At 54.2% G+C, this 23,325-nt stretch overlaps 1 protein-coding gene across 2 annotated transcripts in view; it reads left to right on the forward strand.

Moving 5' to 3' along the window:
- Window positions 1-12,100: 12,100 nt before the first annotated feature.
- LOC128841628 (myomegalin-like) overlaps window positions 12,101-23,325 on the forward strand; it is a 78,773-nt gene continuing 67,548 nt past the window's right edge. Inside the window, exon 1 of one of the 2 annotated variants that reach the window (XM_054036857.1) lies at window positions 12,101-12,290. In XM_054036857.1, coding sequence (XP_053892832.1) covers window positions 12,212-12,290 — 79 coding nt within the window. In that variant the 5' untranslated portion in view covers window positions 12,101-12,211. The remainder of the gene's footprint in view (window positions 12,291-23,325) is intronic. The other variant, XM_054036859.1, reaches the window with a different exon arrangement.

Here is a 23,325-nt window from a genome sequence, read left to right on the forward strand (position 1 = left end):
CCGCCAGAACCGCATTGTCACACCCTGCAAGAATGGAATTGGGCCAGATGGGCCCAGCAGCTAATTAGGCTGTAAACAGGGGAGCTTTTGACTGGAGGCAGCTACTTAAAGAACAGGCTCAGGTGTGCAGGGACAGGCAGGGCGTGTAAAGCCAGGTAGTGGGCTGCCGAGAAAGGGCAGTCCCTCCGTGGGAGGAGGGTTCTTGGAGCTGGTACACCCAGAGAGAAGGGGAACCAGTGTGGTAGGAAGCAGTCCAGGGAAGGAGCAGAGAGGGTAGAGCCCAGAACTGCTGAGCTGAGGGTCCCAGGACCAGAACCTGGAGGGGGCAGGCCAGCCACTGAGGGAGTGGCACTGGGGCAGTGAATGGGCTGACTGCCTAGGACTGCTGATGGACTGAAACCCAGAAGGGGGAATGCTGACTGACCTAGTGAGAGGGCTAAATCACGAAGCGGATGCTGAGGGTTCTGGAGTGAGAGGAGCCGCAGACCCAAGTCAGAGTGACGATGTGCAAACCACAGACAGGGGCGTCTGCCTCAAGAGCAAATCTCCAGAGTGACCAGGAGGAGGCGCCAGACCAGTGGTGAGTAGAGCACCCCATGACACATCCTTAAAGTCAGGAGGTTTTTCCTGATATCTAGCCTGAATCTCCCTAGTTGCAGATTAAGCCCATCACTTCTTGTCCTCCCTTCAGTGGGCATGGAAAGCAGCTGATCACTGTCTTTTATAACATGTCTGAAGACTCTTATCAGGTCCCTCCGCAGCCTTCTCTTGTGTAACCCTTCTGCCCATCTAAGTTGGCAGCAACAAGGGCCGGGTTCTGTATCTAGGGGTTCCGTTTCATTAACGCAATGCAAAACCGGCTCGAGCCCCCACCCAGTGACCTGGGACAATTACATACCACCCCCTGGGCGCCTCTAAGAGGCAATACTTCCCCTCTCGCAAGCATGGAGTCTGAGTGTAACAGAAAATGTTTAATAACATGAGGTAAACGACATCAGCATTAAATTAGAAAAACACCACAAACAGGATTCTTAACACAAACCATGAACAAAAAAAAAAAAAAACCCACCCCAGCAAATTGGGCTGTATCCTTTCCCTTTGGTTCTTGAATCCAGCAACCCAAAAATCACCCAGAGTCCCCAAAGTCCAACACCCCCAAAGTCTCTTGGGTCCAGAAACCACACAAAGTCCCAAAAGTCCAACAGACCCCAAAGTCTCTGTCCCTGGTCAGTGCAGCCCCAGAGTAAAAGGGGGCGGGGCACACAGGGTGTTAAGGGGCACCTTACATGATCCGAGGCCAGGGTTCCACCACAGCCTTCACCACGAGCCAGTCCACTTCCTGAGCCACTCCAGCCATCCCCACAAACAGGTCCACTCGCCGTTCCTTGGGCCGCTCCAACAAGGCTCCCCACCGCTCTCTGCTCCTCCAGTCTTCCCCACAAATTGCTCTGCCAGCTGCTTAGCAATATAGCTTCAGGCTCCCCCACTAGTTAACACAGCACTCAGTGATCTCAGCTCTTAATAACTTTACCTCCTTTGTGATTTCAGCTCTTAGCAATTTCAACTCATAGTAGGGGAGCCACAGTGCTAGTGCACCATTGGCCCAAAGTGAATTCAGCTCAGCAGCCTATAACCTGACTTCTAATAGAATCAAAATTACCTCTGATATTCAACAGTGGAGGGAAAGAAGATAGTGCAATTAATGCTTCAAACTCTCAGAAGCAGCTCATATCATCAGATATAACTTAGAGAATTTTTTCACTTCGAGGTCCCAGAAGCAAAGGCAAGGTTTTCATCCCGAGGCCAAAAGACCAAAAACATCAAGACACTTGATCACGGCCTTGGATAGACCAAGAGACTACTAACACTTGGACCACAGCTCAGAGAGCCGAGAAGCAATACCCATCCTCTCTCAATTGACTGGGTTTTGTAACCCATGCCCCTTGTCAAGGGAGTGCTACTTAGGTAATGGTGAAGGACTCACTCAGTCCTTCTGTCATACAACAGTTCCACTGGCCTTGATTCACAGAATCAGGGTAACAAAACTTTATTCTTCCTGCCCCAATAACAGAGAAAACTGGGGATCCCACACCAGCCAAAGTAACCACTTTGAGTTGCTGTTGTTTCATGCCAGGCGAGTGGGTGTGCCTATGCAAACAAGATCAGCCCCTGGAGTTCTTTTCCACACTTGCCATAATTCACCACCAGATGTCAGGGTAGAGCTCATCCTGACTCTGCTTACACTTGGATATGGTGCAGTGGTACAATTTGGGGCTAGACTGTGTCCCAGCTGGGAGGGAGAACAAGCTGAACGCAGAATGAATGGGATGAAGAAATAATACTGAGACTAGAACAATGCCATTATATAAACCAATGGGACGTGCTCTCCTGAACACAAGTACAGTACCCCACTCCTGTTATCCAAAAGAAGAGAGCAGAAATAGAGGGCTTCATAGGCAGCTGGCAAAATGGTCAGAAGCTTGGAATGACTTCCCTGTGGAGAGTGAAAAGGCTAGCCCTGTGCAGTTTCCAGAGGAGATGGATGAGGGGGCCATGCTAGAGGTGTGCTGAGCAACTCAGAGAAGGTAAATGACATGTTCCTGATCACCCACTCTCACAATCCAGGAACAAGGGGAAAGTCAAAGAAATTGAAAGGCAACTGATACAAGGAAATACATTTTACACCAAGCATTGTCGGTGGAACTCATTGCCACTAGATCTTATTGAGACCAAGTGCTTAGGAATATTCAAAATAGATTTAGACTTTTATACGGCTAATGAGAACATCCACAGCTACGCTGACCAGGGGACAAAACCTTCAGGGCCATAGACCATCCCATGCAGGCTATAAACCAACCACTAGGCGATAGGCAGGGCTGGCTCCAGGCACCAGCTTGGCAAGCAGGTGCTTGGGGCGGCCACTCCGGAGAGGGGCGGCAATTTGGCGGACGGTCCCTCACTTTCGCTGGGAGCGAAGGACCTTCCGCCAAATTGCCGCCGCAGATCGCAATTGCGGCTTTTGGGGGGGGGGGGGCTGCTTGGGGCGGCCAAAACCCTGGAGCTGGAGCTGGCCCTGGTGATAGGGGTCAGGAGGAAACTGACTCTTTGGGCAGGTTATTCCCTCCCTGACCTCAGAAGCAGCTGGGGCTTGCTACCCTCAGCTAGAGGAGGCTGGACCCCTGGGCTGATCCTACGTGGGGGAGGAAGCTGCTCCTGAGGGAGGGGGAAACCAAACTAAACTACTTGTGTCTGGCAACGGTCAGAAATGGGGGAAGGGTGTTGAGGCCCAAGCCTCACCTGATCTATGTGGAAAGCAGGGCCTCTAACCCCAAAACCTGCCATGCCAGGGCAACGGGCACCAGGAATTAGCTCTTTTGCACTAGGTGGTGCAGATTGATACTATTGGCTCCCAATGGCCCTGCCATGGGTCCGGCTAACTCTGAGTTCCAGTCCCTAGATCACTGGATGGGAGGGTTCAAGTTTGTAAGACCTGCTAAAAGATGGTTTCCCCAGGGGTTGGGCAAACTGCACGGTCCCTGCCCCAGAGACATGCAGGCAGAGTGATCTGCTAAGGAAATCTTTGCCATTGTCAGGGCTAGCTGCGCTGATGTCAGAGATGGGAGAAAGTCCAGGACAGCTGGAACTGAACAAGAAACCAGGTCAAGGACTCTGTCTTGAACAACCCTTTTCAACGGGTTCCATCTGGCAGCACATCTCCCCCTAGGGGAGGACTCTCTGGACTCTAGGTCCCCTCAGTCATACACCCGGTGGCCTGGCCCCGCAACTGTGCTGTCAGATGAAGGGACCTAAGGCCCTGACTGCCCACTGTGCTGCTCCACTGGGGCAGGAGATCCATGTGGGCCAGACCAGAAGCTCTGGGAAGCAGCTGGGCTGGGCCTTGCATGACTGAAACTGCTCCTGCTCTGTCTGTCAAATTCCCCCTGCCCTCCAGCCACAGGAGAGGAGGGTGCAAAGGAGCCTTTCCCTTGCTGCAATGGGCACAGCTCAGATGCACACCCTGGCCTGCAGAACTCCAGACATGTTCTGCATACAGGTCCGTGCCCGAGTGATCCCACAGCTAGCACACAGCAGGTGACCCCTGAGGCCAGGAACTCAGACTCCTGGTGAGTTTGTACCTGGCATGTGCAGAGAGGACTCTCAGACTCTGCCGTGGTCCTTGGTGTTATTGCTGCAAGCTGGCTGATGCTGGGCTCTAGCGAGGGGGCTGAATGGGGACTGAGAGAGGAATGGCGAGCTGGGGGGCGAGCGCAGTGCTCGGGGAAGGGGCGTGTCACCTGGACAAGTCAGGAGCGCAGCTCCCTCTCTGCTGGCCTGGCTGGGTGGCTGTTTCTTGGTGTGGCAAAGCTCCCGGAGTGGCTCACTCGGCAGTGCCAGCCACTTTGTCATTGACATGTTTGTTGTGAAAGTGACTCATGCTAATCCCCATTCTGTGGAAGGTCCCTTGTCCTACCCCCACCCCACTCATCTGCTTCAGCTACCTGTAGGGCCCTGTCCAATAAGCACGTGGTGAGCTCCAGGGGGCAGGGAGAGTCTGTATGGTGCCTAGCCCAGGGGAACTCTGAGCCTTGGCTGGACTTCTGAGGCCCTACAGTGTACAGATTCCAAACGAGGTCACCGAACCTTAGGTCCTGCTTTATGTACAGGATCCAATTATAGATTGTTTATAAAGGATTAATAATTGATTCCTAGTAGAGGTGCTAAGCCTGCCCCAGACACGAGCAGTGTATGTTACAGCTGGTGCTGTGCACATCAGTGGAAGGGGTTAGATGGGATAATCTGCCCCCACAGTAGTTAGAGATCTGCCTAAACCCTGACACAGGAGGTTTGAAGCAGCCTAGTGACCTTCTGGGCTCCTTAAAGGTCCATAAGCAGTGATTAAATCATTTATTAAAACCATCCACCAATGCTTTATGTGAAAGCCCCATTTAGACATTGGTTATCAAGTGTGACCAATGTGTTATTTTTCCTTATCACCCTGCATGCGCATTTTAACTCCTAACATTGCTGCTTTTAAGTGTCTTCTGTCCTAGCCCTTTCCCTGGGAACGCTGAAGACACAACAAGGATGTACCCCTTTATCCAGGGAAGGTTTAACTTTAAAGCCAAAATGCAGATATCTTGCTGAGGAGACCCATCCCAGATTTGCCTGAAATCACCACAGTTTCTGCTCCAATCTGTTGGCTGAGGGGTGGCCGGCAGGGGTGCGGGGGGAGATGTGGAAATTGTGCTCTCCTGATGGTAGAAATCAGGAGTAACTGAAAGGAGAGTTTGGCCCTTGTCTGTTGACTCCAAAGTTCAGTCACTCAGTGAAGAAAGGCTCCAGGAGTTTGAATCAACCACTGGAGGTGACTAGGTATAAAAAGACCATGCCAGCCACAGTTAGAACTGCAGAGCAGTTCCAGTAATAAATGCCTGTTTCCTCACATTTGTGCTTTCCAAAAAATTCACTGTTCGAGGTGCAATTTCTCATGCTAGGGCTCTGCCCCTGGGGACTGGTTTTTAGAGTTTGACCACTTTTGACTTAAGGGAGAGTGTTGGGGGTGGCAAGGGAGGGGAATCTACTTTCATAATGGTAAAAACAATTCTAACCAGCCACTTTTCAACAGGACTCCTGCAAAAAGTGAAACTGCATCTGAATCCTTGCCTGGGCACAGTCCTCACTAAGGACTATAGACCTGATCCAACTCCTGTTGAAAGCCGTGGGTGTCCTTTGGGCTGAAGCAGGATGCCGGAGGTGCACACGCCTTGTGTGGTGTTGCCTTTCTGTATTGGGTGAATTTTGCTCCAGTGCAGGTCATGGCACATGTCGTTCCTGTCTCTGTCAATGTTTTTTAAGCAAAAGCAAGCAAAGTATGTTTAAAAAAGACTCTGTTAGGAGCATCCAGGTTTGGGGGGTGGGGGAAGCCTGCCAAGCCGGGAAATGCTGCAGTTAAGGGGCACTTGCAGCCTTCACTCTGCCCCTTCCTTATGGGCATTAGGATCCAGTGCCCAGTTGGAGGTTCTCATGCCATTGTTTCCACAGGTGCCTGCCTCATCCAGGGTGCAGGCAGGACAGTGCTCAGTGAGTGGCACAAGGGTCTGTAGTGAAAAAGCAGGGGCTGTGCGGTTCTATGCTTCCTGCTGGGTTCAGTGCTATTTGCAGTGCTCCAAGCTTGTGAATTCAGAGCAAACCTGCAGCAGGAGACAGCCTTGCACTGAATTCACGCTGGTGCACCAGTGAGGTGAGCCAGCCCAGCTGTACAAAGGTTGGGCAGCGCATAGAGGGTGTGACTCTTGCCTCCTTCAGGGGAAGGGGCCTTCCACATGGGATCCTCCCCGCTACTTGTCACCTACCTCCATGGCACCACTCTCCCCATCCCACAAGTAATAGCCCTGCGGGCTGTGCATCTCCCTACCGTCTCCCCTTCTGCAGAGGGTGCCCTGCAGGGCTGTGAGCTAGGGGTGGGGTGACGGGGACAGGATGCAAGTTGCCCTGTCACCAGCCCCAGGATGGGGAAATGAATGCCCCTTTCACAGGGCGCAGCAGTGGCAAGGGGGGACTCCAGGGAGCCTCTGTGCAAATGGCCCTGGCGATCCACACAGGGTTCGGGTGCTACCCTCTGGCCTGATTGATGGGACAAGAGGGGCTCTGCTCCCCTCCCTTGCTGGAATGCCAGCAGCTGTCGGTCTCCAAATAGAAGCTGCTGTTGCTGCAGGAGAGGGTCTGGTAGCACTGAGGCTGTAGTGACTTCACTGCTCTATGTTGTCTAGCCACTAGAGGGGGGCACAGACCAGGTTAACGCGGGTTACAGCTCCCCGGGCTAGGGCATCTCATCCTGAGCACCAGGATGTGCCTTCACATCACAGCCCAGGGACAGGGGAGTCTGTCTGCAGGATTGAACCTGAGACCACTGCTCTGTCTTAGGTATTTATCTGGCCTGCATCACCGTAGTATCTGAATGGTATCTATATTTATCCTCAACACAACCCCTCTGTGAGGCAGGGCAGTGGTATTAGCCCCATTGTACAATGGGTAAACTGAGGCACAGACAGGCTAATTGACTTGTCCAAGGTCACCCGGAGAGTATATGGCAGAGTAGAGACTTGAACCCAGCACTCCAATGTCCCAGGCTCATGCCCTAACCACTGGGCCGTGCTTCTCAAGCTAGCAGTTCCCTCTTGCCCGACCTATGAACAAATACCCCAGCCTAACTACACAGCTCCTTGGACTCTCCTGCAGGAGCTGGCTGCAGTGGTTAATATTAACCTGCTCTTGTTGATTCTGCTGCTCAGTCCACAGGGGAATGTGTTTAATGCAGGACTTTGAGACTGGCAGTCCCATGGGTGGGAGTTAGCGGGGTAAATAACTGGTTTAACGGTTACAGCAGTAAAACCACATTATTGTTACAGGTACCTCCTGGGCAATTCCTGCTTTGGCCCTGTATAGCTGCCCAGACCCCTGACTGCATTCACTGTCTAGTGCTTGTGGATTAAATGTCTGTCTATCCCTCTATCTGTCTGCCACGACACCCCCCGGCCCCCATAGTACTGGACACCGCTCAAGCCTTGTAAACCAGAAATAACAATAGCAATCTCTTTCTCTGCCTTCTAGCAGAAATAGCTAGACTCGTTTCATGGGCTTGTGTGTATGTGTATTTGTGGTGCAGTGTGTGGAGAGCTAAGTCTCAGAGCTGACTGTTGCATTTAGTTCTGTATGCATTGCGGCCTGTGGTCTCTTCTCTCTTGTGGCCCTGACTTACACAGTCCATGGCCAGCTCCCATGACTGCTCTGTGTCCCGCATGTGCCAGCCTCTCCCACTGGCCATTAGTGGCATCGTTCTGGTGGAAGGTTGTATTTGTGGGAGGTCATGCTCATGCAGGGAGAGTAGGGTGACCAGATGTCCTGATTTTATAAGGACAGTCCCGTTATTTGGGGCTTTTTTTTATATGGGCTTCTATTACTCCCCACCCCCCTGTCCTGATTTTTCACACTTGCTATCTGGTCACCCTAAGAGAGAGCAGTGCAGCACTGGGGGGACCTCTGTGTAGCTAGGCAGATGGGCTGGGGGCATGTGGCTTCATTCCTAGGGCAGCTGAGTTGCCATAATGGGTGCCCGGAGCTCAGGTACACATGCATAGGTCACTGAGGCCAGGTCTGTGTCTGCTGACTGGGCACCACCTTCTGGCAGGTAGCAGAGGGACATGGGTCCCTTCTTGCCATCGCTATGTGGGCAGTGGCACTGAAGAACTCAGAAGGGAGATGGAGGGGCTGAGCTGAGGGCAGGTGCCCTCAATAGTGGGGCACATTATAGAGCGGGCACCTTCTTCCTCACTCTTCATTCCCCTGTGCAGGGAGCGCCGGTGGGAGTGCTTCCCTCACTTTGTGGGACACGAGCGCTACTCGGTCCTGTTCCCTCCCCAGCAGCATCCGTGTTGTGTGGAAGGGAAAAGGCAGAAAGGGGGGGGTGCAGCTCTGTGGGTGGGTGGAGCTGGGTTTTCCTGGCCCCTGGGTTATCTGGATAACTCTCTCTGGCCAGGGATGTCAGACGTACTGCAATCTAGCCGTAGGCAGGGCCGGCTCTAACTTTTTTGCCGCCCCACGCAAAAAAGAAGAGTGCTGCCCCCTCCCGCGAGCACCACGCCATGCCGCCGTCCCCGCCCCCCAGTGCCGCCGAAATCCCCGCCCCCCCAGCACCATGACGCCTGAATCCCCGCCCCCCAGAACGCCACGCCGCCCGAAGCCACGCCCCCTCCGAGCACCACGCCAACTCCCGCCCCTCCTCTGAGTGCCAGCCCCCGCCCCCCCCCGCGCCACGCCGCACCAGCCCCCGCCCCTCCTCTGAGCGCCAGCCCCCCCAATGCCACATCGCACCAGCCCCCACCCCTCCTCCGAGCGCCAGACCCCGCCCCCCCAACGCCGCGCCAACCCCCGCCCCTCCTCCGAGCACCAGCCCCCGCCCCCCAGCGCCGCGCTGCACCACACCAGCCCCTCCTCCGAGCGCCAGCCCCCGCCCCCCAACGCCGCGCCACGTCAACCCCCGCCCCTCCTCCGAGCGCCAGCCCCCGCCCCCCCAGTGCCGCACCGCACCAGCCCCCCCCTCCTCCGAGCGCCAGCCCCAGCCCCCCAACGTCGCGCCGTGCCAACCCCCGCCCCTCCTCCGAGCGCCAGCCCCCGCCCCCCCAGCACCGCGCCACGCCAGCCCCCGCCCCTCCTCTGAGCACCAGCCCCCGCCCCCCCAGCGCCGTGCCAACCCCCGCCCCTCCTCCGAGCGCCAGCCTCCGCCCCCCCAGCGCCGGGCCGCGCCAGCCCCCACCCCTCCTCCGAGTGCCAGCCTCCGCCCCCCAACGCCGCGCCGCGCCAACCCCCGCCTCTCCTCCGAGGGCCAGCCTCCGCCCCCCCAGCGCCGGGCCGCGCCAGCCCCCACCACTCCTCCGAGCGCCAGCCCCCGCCCCCCAACGCTGCGCCGCGCCAACCCCCGCCCCTCCTCCGAGCGCCAGCCCCCGCCCCCCCAGCGCCGCGCCGCGCCACGCCAGCCCCCGCCCCTCCTCCGAGCACCAGCCCCCGCCCCCCCAGCGTCGTGCCAACCCCCGCCCCTCCTCCGAGCGCCAGCCTCCGCCCCACCAGCGCCGGGCCGCGCCAGCCCCTGCCCCCCCAATGCTGTGCCGCGCCAGCCCCTGCCCTCCCAGCGCCGCGCCGCGCCAGCCCCCGCCCAATAAATAAATTAATAAAAACCTGAGCGCCGCCCCGGCCCAAGGTGCTGCCCCAAGCAAGTGCTTGGTCGGCTGGTGCCTGGAGCCGGCCCTGCCCAGCGCTAACAAAACACAATCGCATCCCTTGTGCTTCAGCTAGCCTCCCCTCTCATAGCGAAGGGAAGGGTGCTCTCTCCACACGGCGGCACTCTCCCCCAGGGCAGCCCTTGGCTGGACGGCAGGGAGCGCGGCCAGACCCTCAGTCACCTCCGTGCAATTTGGCTGGAAGGCCAATGCTCGCAACGGAGGCCTCTGGTGTGTGTGATTCTGTGCGGGAGAGAAGAGGGGCGGTCAGCACTGCTGGAAAGCGGCTCTCGGGGATCTTGCACTGGGCACTCCAAAACCAGAGACCACATCTGAAAATGTTGTTTAACTGTCTGCTTTGCCAGGCTTTGGAGGCTGGGGGCTTGGATTTCAATCCAGTAGATGGTAGAGCCCAGAGGCCCCGGAAATATCAGAGAGAAGGAGAGAGAGAGAGATCACTAACATGCAGGGTGGGAATGCCATCACTGCTGCTTGTCCTGCTGCTGGGGGAGGGGGAGAGGTCTCCTCTGGGATGGCCTGTGAGCAAAGGCCCTGACTCCACACCACCCTCTGCGGGCTGGGGGAATAGCAGGCCACTCTGGATGTCACCCTAGTTCGCACTGCTGCTGATCCTCTCCCCTTTCTGGCCAGGGGTGAAAAAGCGTGAAGATCACAGAATTTGGCTTCCCTAGGTTTCACGGGAGAGGATGGGGATGGTGAGTCCGCAAACCTCTGCCCTTCCTGTTGCACAGCCTTCTGGGAGCATCTTGTCCAGGGGAAAGTGATGTGAGAGGATGAGGCCTCCCCATCCAGGGCATCCTCAGCATCCCTGAGCAAGGACCCCCGCTTTATAGCCAGGAGCTGGCAAGGATGTCTGGGTCACTGGCAACACTGTGGCTCCTGCAGACTCAGCACTGCCCTTGGCTGGGCTGCCTGGGACTCATCACAGTGCAGACCCTGCAGGAGCCTGGGCAGCTTCCCACGCCCCTAGGGCATCTGGTGCCAGAAAGCCGGGTGCATCCCTGAGCTGTCCCTTTTCATCCCTTCCAAGCCATAAGACCAGGAGAATGGTGTCCTCTGCATGCTGCAGTGCAGGAGCCATGCATGGTCCAGTGTGCCTGGGAAGTGAGAGCCCAGTGGGATGGGGGTGGAGGATGGTGTGTGGGGGGGTATGCTGGGCAAGGGACGGAAGTGGTGGGATGCGGCAAGGGGAGCAAGACATATCAGGAAGGGGGATGCTGTGGGGGCAGGATGTTCTGGGGGACTGGTAGAGTGGGATGCTGAGTGGGGATGGTAAGAGAAATGAGGATGCGGTGGGGGATGCTGAGGGGGATGGTAGGGGAAGCCAATAGGGATAGGATGATGGGGGAGGGAAATGGGGTGGGAGGATGCTGGGACAGGGTGGGGGAAGGGAGTGGGGGAATGTAGGATGCCTAGGGGGGAAGGGGCATGTGTGCAGGCTGCTGGGCAGGGGAGGGGTGGGTGATGCCAGGGGGATGCAGGATTCTGGGGAGGCCAGGGGAAGCGGGGATGCGGGATGCCTGGGTGCAGAGGAGAGGGGTGGGGAAAGTGGGATGCTGGGGGGAGGAGGGGATGCTGGGGGGGAAGGAAGGGGAGATGCTGGACTGGGGCAGAGAGAGGGGTTGGAGAAGATGCTGGGGACCATGGGAGGGGGGATGCGGGGCGGGGGTGGTGGGAGGAGGGATGCTGGGGGGGAGGAGAAGGGGGAGGGGGCAGAGGTTGCTGGGGTGAGGAGAGAGGGGAGGGATGCTGAGGTGCTGGGGGAGGAGCGGGGGGATGCTGGACTGGGGTGGGGGATGCGGGATGCTGGGTAGTAGGAGGGATGCTGGGGGAGGCAGGAGGAGGGGGCAGAGGGTTGCTGCAGGGGAGGAGAAGGGGGAGAGGTGCTGGGGGCGGGAGTGGGGGGATGCTGGGGTGGGGTATGTGGGATGCTGGAGAGTAGGAGGGATGCTGGGGGGATGAGGGGAGGGGGGGATGCTGGCCCGGCGGGGGGATGTGGGATGCTGGAGGGGTGTGCGAGGGGGATGTTGGGGATTAGGAGGGATGCTGGGGGGGCGAACGGGGGGGATGCTGGGCCGGGGGGGGATACGGGAGTCGGGGGAAGTGGGAAGAGGGGGCGGAGGGATGCTGGAGAGTAGGAGGGGTGCTGGGGGGCGAGGGGAGGGGATGTTGGGCCGGGGCGGGGGAAGGGATGAGAGATGCTGGGGGGGCGGGGAAGGGATGAGAGATGCTGGGGGAGGGGATGCCGCCTGGAGGATGCCGGGCGGATGCTGGGCCGGGCCGGGGGGATGCTGGGCCAAGCCGAGGTCGCTGGCTGCGGAGCCGCCTTCCCCGCCGACGCACAAGCAGAGCCCGGCTCCCGGAGCAGCCCATGAGGAGCCCAGTTGGGGCCGGCACAGCCCGGGCTCCTGCTTCGCATGGCTCCGGCTGCTGCTGCTGCTGCTCCCGGGAAGCGCCTGGGCTGGATCCAGCGGAGATGTGGACTCCGGGCCGAAGGTGAGCGATGGGCTCGGGGAAGGGGCTGGGCAGGGACGGTGATCCGGATTGGGGAGCAGTCAGTGTGATGGGGGGCAGAGTAATCTGGATTGGGGTGCAGTCACTGTGATGGAGGCAGGGTGATCCGGATTGGGGGGCTGTCAGTGTGATGTTGGCAGGTGATCCGGATTGGGGGGCAGCCAGTGTAATGGGGGGCAGGGTGATCCAGATTGGGGGGCAGTCAGTATGATGGGGGCAGGGTGATCCGGATTGGGAGGCAGTCAGTGTGATGGGGGTAGGGGGTTCTGGATGGGGGCAGAGGGACAATATGGGGGTGCACTGTCAGGATGATGTCTAGATTGCAGGTGTCTGCTTCCCCCTACTTTCCCTATTAATGGGGGTGGGGGCACTGCCCCCCAGGAGCTGGGGGGGGGTCAGCAGGGGCAGGAAGGCTGCCCCACACCAGCTAGGAGCAGGAAGGGTTGCCCAAGGTGGGATGGCGACCAAGAGGCTGGTATCACTGGTGGGGGAGCAGGACAGTGAGGCACAGGGTCCAGAGATGAGGATGGGGCTGTGATGGGCCATAGTTTAAGGAGGGCCAGAGGGAACCAGCGGAGGGGTTGGTGAGTGGCAATTGGGGCCAGGGGTGACCGGGACAGACGGGCGTTGCAGCAGACGGGAGAGTGCTGATGTGCTGGAGGAAGCTGCAGCAGGACTGTTGGCTTCCAGTGGGGGTGTGATCTGGGGGGTGGAGATGTTGTGGGAATCCCATGCTGCTGTAGCTCCTCCTGGGACAGTCCCTGCAGGCAGAGCCAGCCAGCACCTCTGCCCTTTCCTAGGCAGCTGTGCTGGAAGGCTGGAGTCCCTCTGTCAGCTCTTACTGTCAGGGACGTGCTCTGTGCTGGGGCTGCACAAACTGGGCCCTCTGCTGCTGCCCTGCAGGCTGGGATAAGGGCAAAGTCCCTTTTTCCACCCCTGAGGCCTTCTGCTCTGCAGGGGGCTAGTTCGTGCCGCAGCTGCTGACCCTTTTCTCCTTGGATCCCCACTCTGTCCTTGGCAGGGCTGGCGCCATGCTGGCTCCAGCACAACCTTTCTGCTCCCCTCTCGGTGCTAGCCCACACTGGGGGATCACCATGTCACTCCACCGGCGTGGGGATGGGGCTTGGTCTCAGTGGCACGGGCCAGATTGAGCCATGCGGCTGGGCAGGAGGGGACTGCTGGGCTGTCACCAAGTGCCCCAGCATAGTGCCACCCTGACCCCTCTCAGACCTCCCCACAGCTGGCCCCCAGAGCTCAGGAGCGAGTTCATTGATGCATGGTGTGCAGCCAGAGAAGCAGTCCCTTTGCTGCTGGGACCCACTGGTTGATTCTCCTCTCGCCCAGCTAGGGCAGCATGTGGTTCACAGCACCCTGCCTCCCTCCCTCATTGCTGCACCGCCTCAGAGCCCTGCTCCACCTCACCCAGCTCCCAGGACTCCACCTACACTCCAGGAACTGCCAGCTGCATCTTCCTGATCCCAGTGGCCCACTGCCCTCACAGGGACCCTCCTCCTGCCTCCCTCCTTGTCAGTGCTGTCTGTGCTGTTGAGTCCCTCCCTCACCCTCTGGATGGGCTTTGGGTCAGATGCTGTAGGTTTTGCCAAGGAAGCAATATTGGTAACATCATTCTGTTTGGGCTTTAAGTTCCCGGTGAGAGTGCGTCTTCAAGTTCCTCAGACCTCTCTGCTTGTGAATGGGCCATGGGCATCAGCTCCAGCATCCCTGTGTGTTGGTTAGTTGAATGTGTGCGGGTATATTGAGGAAAGCATGAAGGCATCTGAAGGTCTGTGATGTGGTGTGCAAAGCTTGCTGTTGGGTTTAACAGGACGTAGTGTGCCACTGGCAAGTTACGCTAGCCCAGAGCATCAGATCCTGTCTTTTGATTTGTGTATCATTAGTATTTTGAAATGCCTTTGTCCTCTAAAAGGCAGCAGATTGCGCCTGGCCTCTCAACATGTTGCAGGGGAGAACACTGCAGCTCCCCATGACCTAGCTGATTGTCTCTGTCCCCCCAGCACAGCTCCCATACTTGCTTGTCTAGCTATAACCTCGCAAGGGACTACGGTAATGTAAGAGGGAGAATGAGCAACCGCTGCACCCAAAGTCAGGAGGTGGCAAAGGGATGGTTCTGATTTCAGAGAGTGCTCAGTGACCTTTGCTATAGTTAAGGCTGCAGAACAGTTTTCGCTCTGTTCGATTCTTCCTGCCGTTACACACTTTGTTTTTGGAGACATTTACCTTTTGGGCTGAAAATTGTCATGCTCAATTTCTCACCAGAAGTGCTTCTTTTTTTTTTTTTTTTTCCTGGACAGTTTGAGCAAAATTCCTCGTCAGCTGTTTTTGAGTTGAATGAGGGGGAGAATAAAACATTTCTCTGTTTCAAAATAGTCTAGCCACACTTTAGGGAGGGGCGCGCTGAAAACAGCTGAAGTGACACTTTGTTGAAGACTAGCTTGGTTTAAAAAACATTAGCTGAAGGTCTGTGTAACAGGGTGGCCTCTCCAGGGGAGGATGAGCCCTAGGTGGGGGGGAATCAGGGATTCCAATGTAAAAGCAGCTGGAAGTTGCACTGAAGGGGAAAAAGCTCCTGGCAGCTGTGGCAGAGCCTGTGGAGAGGGAGGAAAGCTCTCTAGGCACAGCGGCTGGGAGAGACCCTGACCAAGCAGAGCGGAGGCTGCAGAAGCCCCAAACAGAAAGTCCTGGGAAGAGGAAGAGAAATCTTAAGTTGTGTGGATCTATGCGTGGACTTGGTTTTGGTGTTTTGAGTTTCATAAGCCCAGTCCCCAAGGAGGGGTATTTTTTGACCAAGAAAAAGCCTCAGTTGAAGTATATTTGAACAGTCCAAGAGGGGAAACTGTAGCATGACCCAGGGCCACGAGGAGGCGCACGGGAGATAGCTGGCCTGGTTACAGTCTGAACGTTACTTACTGAGCATGAGGTGTACATTTTTCACTGTCAGTAGGTGCATACCTACAAAGAAGTCTGCAGTGCATTCACGGCCAGCATGACAACTGGCATGTCAACTTCAACCACTTCTGGCTTCAAAACTTCTGAGCCCATTTCCTTCGGGCTTTGTGTGTTTTGTGACTGTCTCCGTGACAGCAGAGTCAAGCCCAGACTGAAGAAAATAGATTCAAGAGATTCACGGATGTTTAAAATCAACGTGTTGAAACGTCACTGGTATCAGGGAAACAAGCAGAGTACCTCACTCAGTGTTAGCAGCATAGGCTTCTTTCTGTGACTCTGCTGTTGACACATGACGGAGCTGAGCCTAGAGAGGAGAGCTCTATCTCTGGGGGTGGTGGGGTGAGCTCCTCAAAGCCTGGCTGTGTAGAATACCCGTCCTGTTGCATTGCTCTATGGTTTGCTAGTGGATTTGATCTCTGACATGCACCCAGTTCCATGTCACTGGCTGTTACCCGCACCTAGAAAGGCTGAAGCAGCCGCTGCAGCTCTGAGGCCATTGGCAGATCACTCTCCCTGGCTGGGAAGCAGGGAGAGTGCTGGCACTAGGTCCTCGCTCTGTGGTGGACTGTTTCCTATGTACAGCTCGATGCATCAGCTGCCCCTTGCGGGGGTCAGAGTGGGAGTCCCCTCCCCCAGCACCCATGTACAGCATTGCAGGCAGGATACCAGATAAGCTGGGCCAATAGCTGGAGTTGGTGCCGCGAGCCCGGTGTTCTTTCTGTACCGCTCCTGTTGCCTACCCAATTACATGCTCTCCTGGCGTGTGTGAAGGGTGAGTGAGCTCAGGCTGGGACTGGCAAGGTTTCCTTGTTCTGCCCTTGAGAACTGATCTCTGCGGTGGTTGGTCTCCTTGCTTGGAGGAGTGCAGGCAGGTGGGGTCCCTCTCACCAGGGCTGGCTCTAACTTTTTTGCCGGCCCAAGCAAAAAAAAAAAAAAAAAAAGAGCGCTGCCCCGCCGTAACAACCCCCCCCCCCCAGCGCCGCCTCACTGAAACAAAAAACAACCCTGAACGCCACCCCGCCGAACCAAAAAAAACCCAAAACCTGAGCACCGCCCCACCGAATAAACAAAACAAAAAAACAAAAAAACTGGAGCGCTGCCCCACCACCCCAAGATTGGCCGCCCCTTAGAAGGTGCTGCCCCAAGCACATGCTTGGTCAGCTGGTGCCTGGAGCCGGCCCTGCCTCTCACAGCCAGCCTTCTCTTTCTCTGCTCCCGTAGCTGTGCATGTGGCTCGATCCTTTGGCATGGAAGGCAATGGGAGCAGGACAATGGTGAGTGCCAGTGTTCCTTACAGGCTCGGTGACGGTGACACCCTGGCCTCGTGGCATAAGCTGCTCTCAGTGCTGTGGTGTACACACCCCTCTGGGAAGCCCCTCTGGGTACATGGCTCCTGCCACAGCTGGCATGATAACTAGGCAAGCCCTTGTACCAGTACCCATGGTCTTACAATGCAGGTGCCTTTCTTAGGGCAGGCTGCTAGGACAGTCTCTGAAAGTCTCTGGGTAAGGATAAAAGGGGTAAAAAACAAGGGTGATGTCATGGTCGGGTGTCTACTACAGATCACCTAACCAGGAAGAGAAGATGGATCAGACTCTTTTTAAACAACTAAAAATCATCCAAAGCACTGGACTTGGTGGAGATGGGGGTCTTCAGCTATCCAGCCATCTCTTGGGGAAAATAATATAGCAAGGCACAGATTATCCAACAAGTTCTTGGAATGTGTTGGAATTAATTTTTTAGTTCAGAAGATGTAGGAAGCAACTAGGGGAGAGGCTGTTCTAGATTTGATTTTGATAAACAGGGAGGAACTGGCTGAGAATTTGGAAGTGGAAGGCCCCTTGGGTGAAAGTGATCATGAAATGATTGAGTTCTTGATTCTAAGGAATGGTAGTAGGGAAAACAGCACAATAAAGTTAATGGATTTCAAGAAGGCAGACTTTAGCAAACTCAGGGAGTTGGTAGGTAAGATCCCATGGGAACAGGGCCGGCTCTAGGCACCAGCAAAGCAAGCAGTTGCTTGTGGCGGCAAATTTGCAGGGGTGCAAGAATCCAGCCTGGGAGCTGAGAACCAACAGGGGGCCCTGGGAGCTGTAGTTCCTTGGTTAGCTCCCTGCATATAGAGCCAGCCCTGGAGCAGGGAAAGAACTACATTTCCCAGCATTCCCTCGGCCGCAATTAACAGGAAAGGGAGGGGGAAGGAGTGTGGAATGGAAACCTCATGCTGCAGCTTGCTGTGAATGGTAGGAACAGAGCCAGCTCTAGTTTTTTTGCTGCCCCCCCACCCCAGCCCTGGACTCTCCCCCGCTGCCCCAGCTCTGGCCCTCACCCGCAGCCCCAGCCCTGGACTCTCCCCCCAACCTGCACCTCCTGCCGCCCTAACCCTGGGCTTTCCCCCCCGCACTCCCTGCCGCCCTAGCTCTGCCCCCCCCCTGCCACCCCAGCCCTGGGCTCTCCCCCTATCTGCACCTCCTGCTGCCCCAGCCCTGGGCTCTTCCCCGCCCCGCTCCGCCCGCCTACTGCCCCAGCCCTGGACTCTTCTCCCCCCCCCCCCCCCCGCACTCCCTGCCACCCCAGTTCTGGCCCCCACCTGCACCTCCTGCCGCCCCAGCCCTGGGCTCTCTTTGCCCCCCCGCCCCCCTACTGCCCCAGCCCTGGGCTCTTCTTCCCCCCCCCCCGCACTACCTGCCACCCCAGCTCTGGCCCCCACCTACACCTCCTGACGCCCCAGCCCTGGGCTCTCTTCGCCCACCCCCCACACCTTCTGCTGCCCCAGCCCTGGGCTCTCCCCCAAAAAAAGAATTAGGTGGACTAAATGGACAGTGCACCTCTCTATCTGAAGCCTAGCAAGGGAGATCCCACTAGAATTTAAAATGAAAAGTAAGGGAGGGGAGGCTCTACTAGGACCTGGGCAGCTGTAGATACAGTACCAGGCACATAGGAGGATTTATACTTCTGAGCCATGGAAGCAGAAATTGACTTTTCTTTTCCAGATTTAGCTAATATTCAGAAAGGGAATCTAGCATCTGCCTTCCAGATTTGAACACCCTCAAAATTCAGGAGTGCTCAAGCTCAATTTGGGCAGCTGTTACTTCATTTCTCCCAAATCAAATATACTGGTCCACTGTAACTTGCTGTAGAAAAAGTAGGATAAAATTGAGCAAGAAATGCTTCCCAGTGGTTATTAGGACTGGAATTGCTATTTTCAACAGCCATTGCCTTTTTGTTTGTTTGTTTTAAAAGGAAGACAGTGATATTGCATTGGCAAGTTCCCGATAGAAACAAAGAATGGAACAAAAGAATAATAAAGGCACCTCAACTTTTCCTGATTTATGTAGGACAGTCTTATAAAATGCATCCAGATATCCTTCAATCACACAAGCTGAAAATTGTTCCACTTTACTGCAGTTCTGTAACAATATGGGAACCTATCCTGTCTGTGTTCTGTGCACATCCAAAATTCCTGCTGAATGATCCACCCTGGGAGTGAGTTACCAGTGACCCAGGGCTGGGGCAGCAGGAGGGTGCAGTTGGTGAGGGGGGGGGGGAAGGGGAGAGAGAGAGAGCCCGAAGGGGGGCAGCCAAAATTTTTTTTGCTTGGGGCAGCAAAAAACCTAGAGCCGTCCCTGCATGGGAAGCAAGTCAAAGGGGAAAAAGAGCTCAAGAGAGTTAGCAGTTCTTCAAAGAGACTTTGTTAAGGGAACAAGACCAAACTAGCCCACTGCGTAGGAAAGATAGGAAGTATGGCAAGAGACCACCTGGCTTAACTAGGAGATCTCCAGTGATCTGGAACTCAAGAGATTCTTTTATAAAAAGTGGAAACTAGATCAAATTTTAAAGGATGAATATAAACAAACAACACAATCATGTAGGAACAAAATTAGAAAGCCTAAACACAACATGAGATTAAATTAGCTAGAGACATAAAGAGTAAGTCTACAAATACATCAGAAGCAAGAGGAAGACAAAGATCAGGGTAGGCACATTATTCAATGAGGGGTGAAGACAATAACTGAAAATGTGGAAATGGCAGAAGTGCTAAATGACTTTTTTTTTGTTTCAGTTTTCACCAAAAAGGTTAGAAGTGATTAACATAGTGAACGCCAGTGAAAATTAGATAAGATCTGAGGCTAAAATAGGGAAAGAACATGTTAAAAATTACTTAGATAAATTAGATGTTTTCAAGTCAGCAGGGCCTGATGAAATGCATCCTAGAATACTCAAGGAACTGATTGAGGAGATATCTGAGCCATTAGTGATTATCTTTGAAAAATCACGGAAAATGGGAGAGATTCCAGAGGACTGGGAGAGGGCAAATATAGTGGCCATATATAAAAAAGGAAATAAGGACAACCCAAGGAATTACAGACCAGTCAGCTTAACTGCAGTACCCGGAAAGATAATGGAGCAACTAATCAAGCAATCAATTTGCAAACACCTAGAAGATAATAAGATAAATAACAGTCAGCATGGATTTATCAAGAACAAATCATGTCAAACCAACCTAATAGCTTTCTTTGACATGGTAACAAGCCTTGTGGATGGGGATGGGGGGGAAGTTGTAGATATGGTATATCTTGACTTTTAATACTGTCTCATAAGAACATAAGAATGACCGTACTGGGTAAGACCAAAGGTCCATCCAGCCCAGTATCCTGTCTACTGACAGTGGCCAATGCCAGGTGTCCCAGAGGGACTGAACCTAACAGATAATGATCAAGTGATCTCTCTCCTGCTGTCCATCACCACCCTCTGACAAACAGAGGCTAGGGACACCATTCCTTACCCATCCTGGCTAATAGCTATTGTGATAGACCCAGACCAGTTGGGAGGAGGCCATGGGGAAGTAGCCCAGGGAGTTGTAGATGTCATGCAACTGTACCAGGAGGCACTCTAAACAGCTGCAGTCCACAGGGCCCTGGGCTGGAACCCGGAGTAGAGGGCGGGCCTGGGTTCCCCCCATACCTCCCAACTTCTGATCAAACACAGGAGGAATTGACCTGGACTATAGCTTCTACCAGAGGGGAAGGTCTCTGGACTGTTTCCTGACCCACAGGGTGAATCTGTGAAGCGAGCAAATCTGCCAATAAGCGCAGGACCCACCAAGGTAGAGGAGGAACTTTGTCACACTATTAATGGACTTAACTGGATAAATTCATGGAGGTTCTCTTTTAAACCCTGTTATAGTCCTAGCCTTCCCAACCTCCTAAGTCAAGGAGTTCCACAGGTTGACTGTGTTTTAAACCTGATGCCCATTAATTTCATTTGGTGGCACCTAGTTCTTATATTATGGGAACAAGTAAATAACTTTTCCTTATTCCTTTCTCCATATCACTTATGATTTTATATACCTCTATCAAATCCCCCCTTAGTGTCCTCTTTTCCAAGCTGAAAAGTCCTAGCCTCTTTAATCTCTCCTCATATGGGACCTGTTCCAATCCCCTAATCATTTTAGTTGCCCTTCTCTGAACCTTTTCTAATGCCAGTATATCTTTTTTGAGATGAGGAGACCACATCTGTATGCAGTATTCAAGATGGGTGCGTATCATGGATTTATATAAGGGCAAAAGATATTTTCCGTCTTATTCTCTATCTCCTTTTTAATGATTCCTAACATCCTGTTTGCTTTTTTGACTGCCGCTGCACACTGCATGGACGTCTTCAGAGAACTATCCACGATGACTCCAAGATCTTTTTCCTGATTTGTTGTAGCTAAATTATCCCCCATCATATTATATGTATAGTTGGGGTTATTTTTCCCAAATGTGCATTACTTTACATTTATCCACATTCAATTTCATTTGCCATTTTGTTGCCCAATCACTTAGTTTTGTGAGATCTTTTTGAAGTTCTTCACAGTCTGCTTTGGTCTTAACTATCTTGATCAGTTTAGTATCATCTGCAAACTTTGCCACCTTACTTTTTACCCCTTTCTACAGATCATTTATGAATAAGTTGAATAGGATTGGTCCTAGGACTGACCCTTGGGGCCAGGGCCAGCTCTGGCTTTTTTGCCGCCCCAGGCAAAAAAGCTGCTGGCCGCCCGCCCCCCCGCCCCCGGCGGCCGGGGGGAGGGCGGCGGGAGCCCTGGGAGGAGGGCGGTGAGCCTCGGCGGCCGGGGGGAGAGCGCCGGGGGGGAGGGCAGCCAGAGCCCTGGGAGGAGGGCGGTGAGCCCCAGCCGGGGCTCCGCTCTCCTCCCGGCGGCTGGGGGGAGGGCGCTGGGGGGGAGGGCGGCGAGCCCGGCCGTGGCCCCGCTCTCCCCGGGGGCCTGAGTGCCGTGCCGCCCCCCTCCAGGTGCCGCCCCAAGCACAAGCTTGGTGGGCTGGTGCCTGGAGCCGGCCCTGCTTGGGGCACACCACTAGTTACCCCTCTCCATTCTGAAAATTTACCATTTATTCCTACCCTTTGTTCCCTGTCTTTTAACCAGTTCTCAATCCATGAAAGGATCTTTCCTCTTATCCCATGACAACTCTTGCATAACCTTCTCATAAACAAACTAGGGAATACAGCCTAGATGGAGCTACTATGAGGTGGGTGCATAGCAGGTCTGAAAACCATTCCCAAAGAGTAGTTATCAGGAATTTACAGTCAAGCTGGAATGGCATAATGAGTGGGGTCCCACAGGGATCATTCCTGGGTGTGGTTCTGTTCAATATCTTCATAAATGATTTAGATAATGGCATAGAGAGGACACTTACAAATAGGGCCCTACCAAATTCATAGCTGGGAAAAATGCATTGTGAAATCTGGTCTCCCTGATGAAATCTGGCTATTGTAGGGGGGTCGAAGTATTGCCACCCTTACTTCTGCCAGCAGTGGCGCTGCCTTCAGAGCTGGATGCCTGGCCAGCATCCGCTGCTCTCCGGCTACCCAGCTCTGAAGGCAGTGCAGAAGTAAGGATGGCAATACCGCTTCCCCACCCCCACCCAATAGCCTTGCTACCCCCTTTTGGGTCGGGACAACCCAGATTGAGAAACGCTGACTGAAGGGCTTCACATGTTTATATGTTTAAACATATTCATGCTTTGTGACAACACCATGAAATTTAAGATTTAAATATCTGAAGCCATGAAATTCAAGATTTTTAAAATGCTATGACCATGAAAGATACCAAAATGGATCATGAATTTGGTTGGACCCTACTTATAAAGCTGGGAGGGCTTGCAAGTACCTTGGATGATAGAGTTAAAATTCAAAATGATCAGGACAAACTGGAGAAATGGACTGATGTAAATAGGATGAATTTCAATAAGGACAAATGCAAAGTACTTCACTCAGGAAGGAACAATCAGTTGCACACATACAAAATGGGAAATGACTGCCTAGGAAGGAGTACTGTGGAAAGGGATCTAGGAGTCATAGTGAATCACAAGCTAAATATGAGTCAACAGTGTAACACTTTTGCAAAAAAAGCAAACATCATTCTGGAATGTATTAGTGGGAGCGTTGTAAGCAAGACATGAGAAGTAATTCTTTTGCTCTACTCCATGCTTATTAGGCCTCAGCTGGAGTATTGTGTCCAGTTCTGGGTGCCACATTTCGGGAAAGATGTGGACAAATTGGAGAAAGTCCAGAGAAGAGCAACAAAAATTATTAAAGGTCTAGAAAACATGACCAGTGAGGGAAGATTGAAAAAAAAATGGGTTTGTTTAGTCTGGAAAAGAGAAGACTGAGCGGGGACATAATAACAGTTTTCAAGTACACAAAAGGTTGTTATAAGGAGGAGGGAGAAAAACTTCCTAGCTGTCAGGGTGGTTAAGCACTGGAATAAATTACCTAGGGAGGTTGTGGAATCTCCATCATTGGAGAATTTTAAGACAAACACCTGTCAGAAATGGTCTAGAATGTGCTAATACTTAGTCCTGCCTTGAGTGCAAGGGACTGGGCTAGATGACCTCTCCAGGTCCCTTCCAGTCCTACACTTCTATGATTTTTCTGACAGTTATAACTGGCTCTGAACCAGAGTCACACACATGCCAGTCCGGTTATTGAGTAGACGTTCAATGGTGGGTATAAGGCTGAGCTTTCCCTACAGGCTGGCACTGTGCTG

Source organism: Malaclemys terrapin, chromosome 8 (genome assembly GCF_027887155.1).
Source record: "Malaclemys terrapin pileata isolate rMalTer1 chromosome 8, rMalTer1.hap1, whole genome shotgun sequence".
Taxonomy (NCBI): domain Eukaryota; kingdom Metazoa; phylum Chordata; order Testudines; family Emydidae; genus Malaclemys; species Malaclemys terrapin.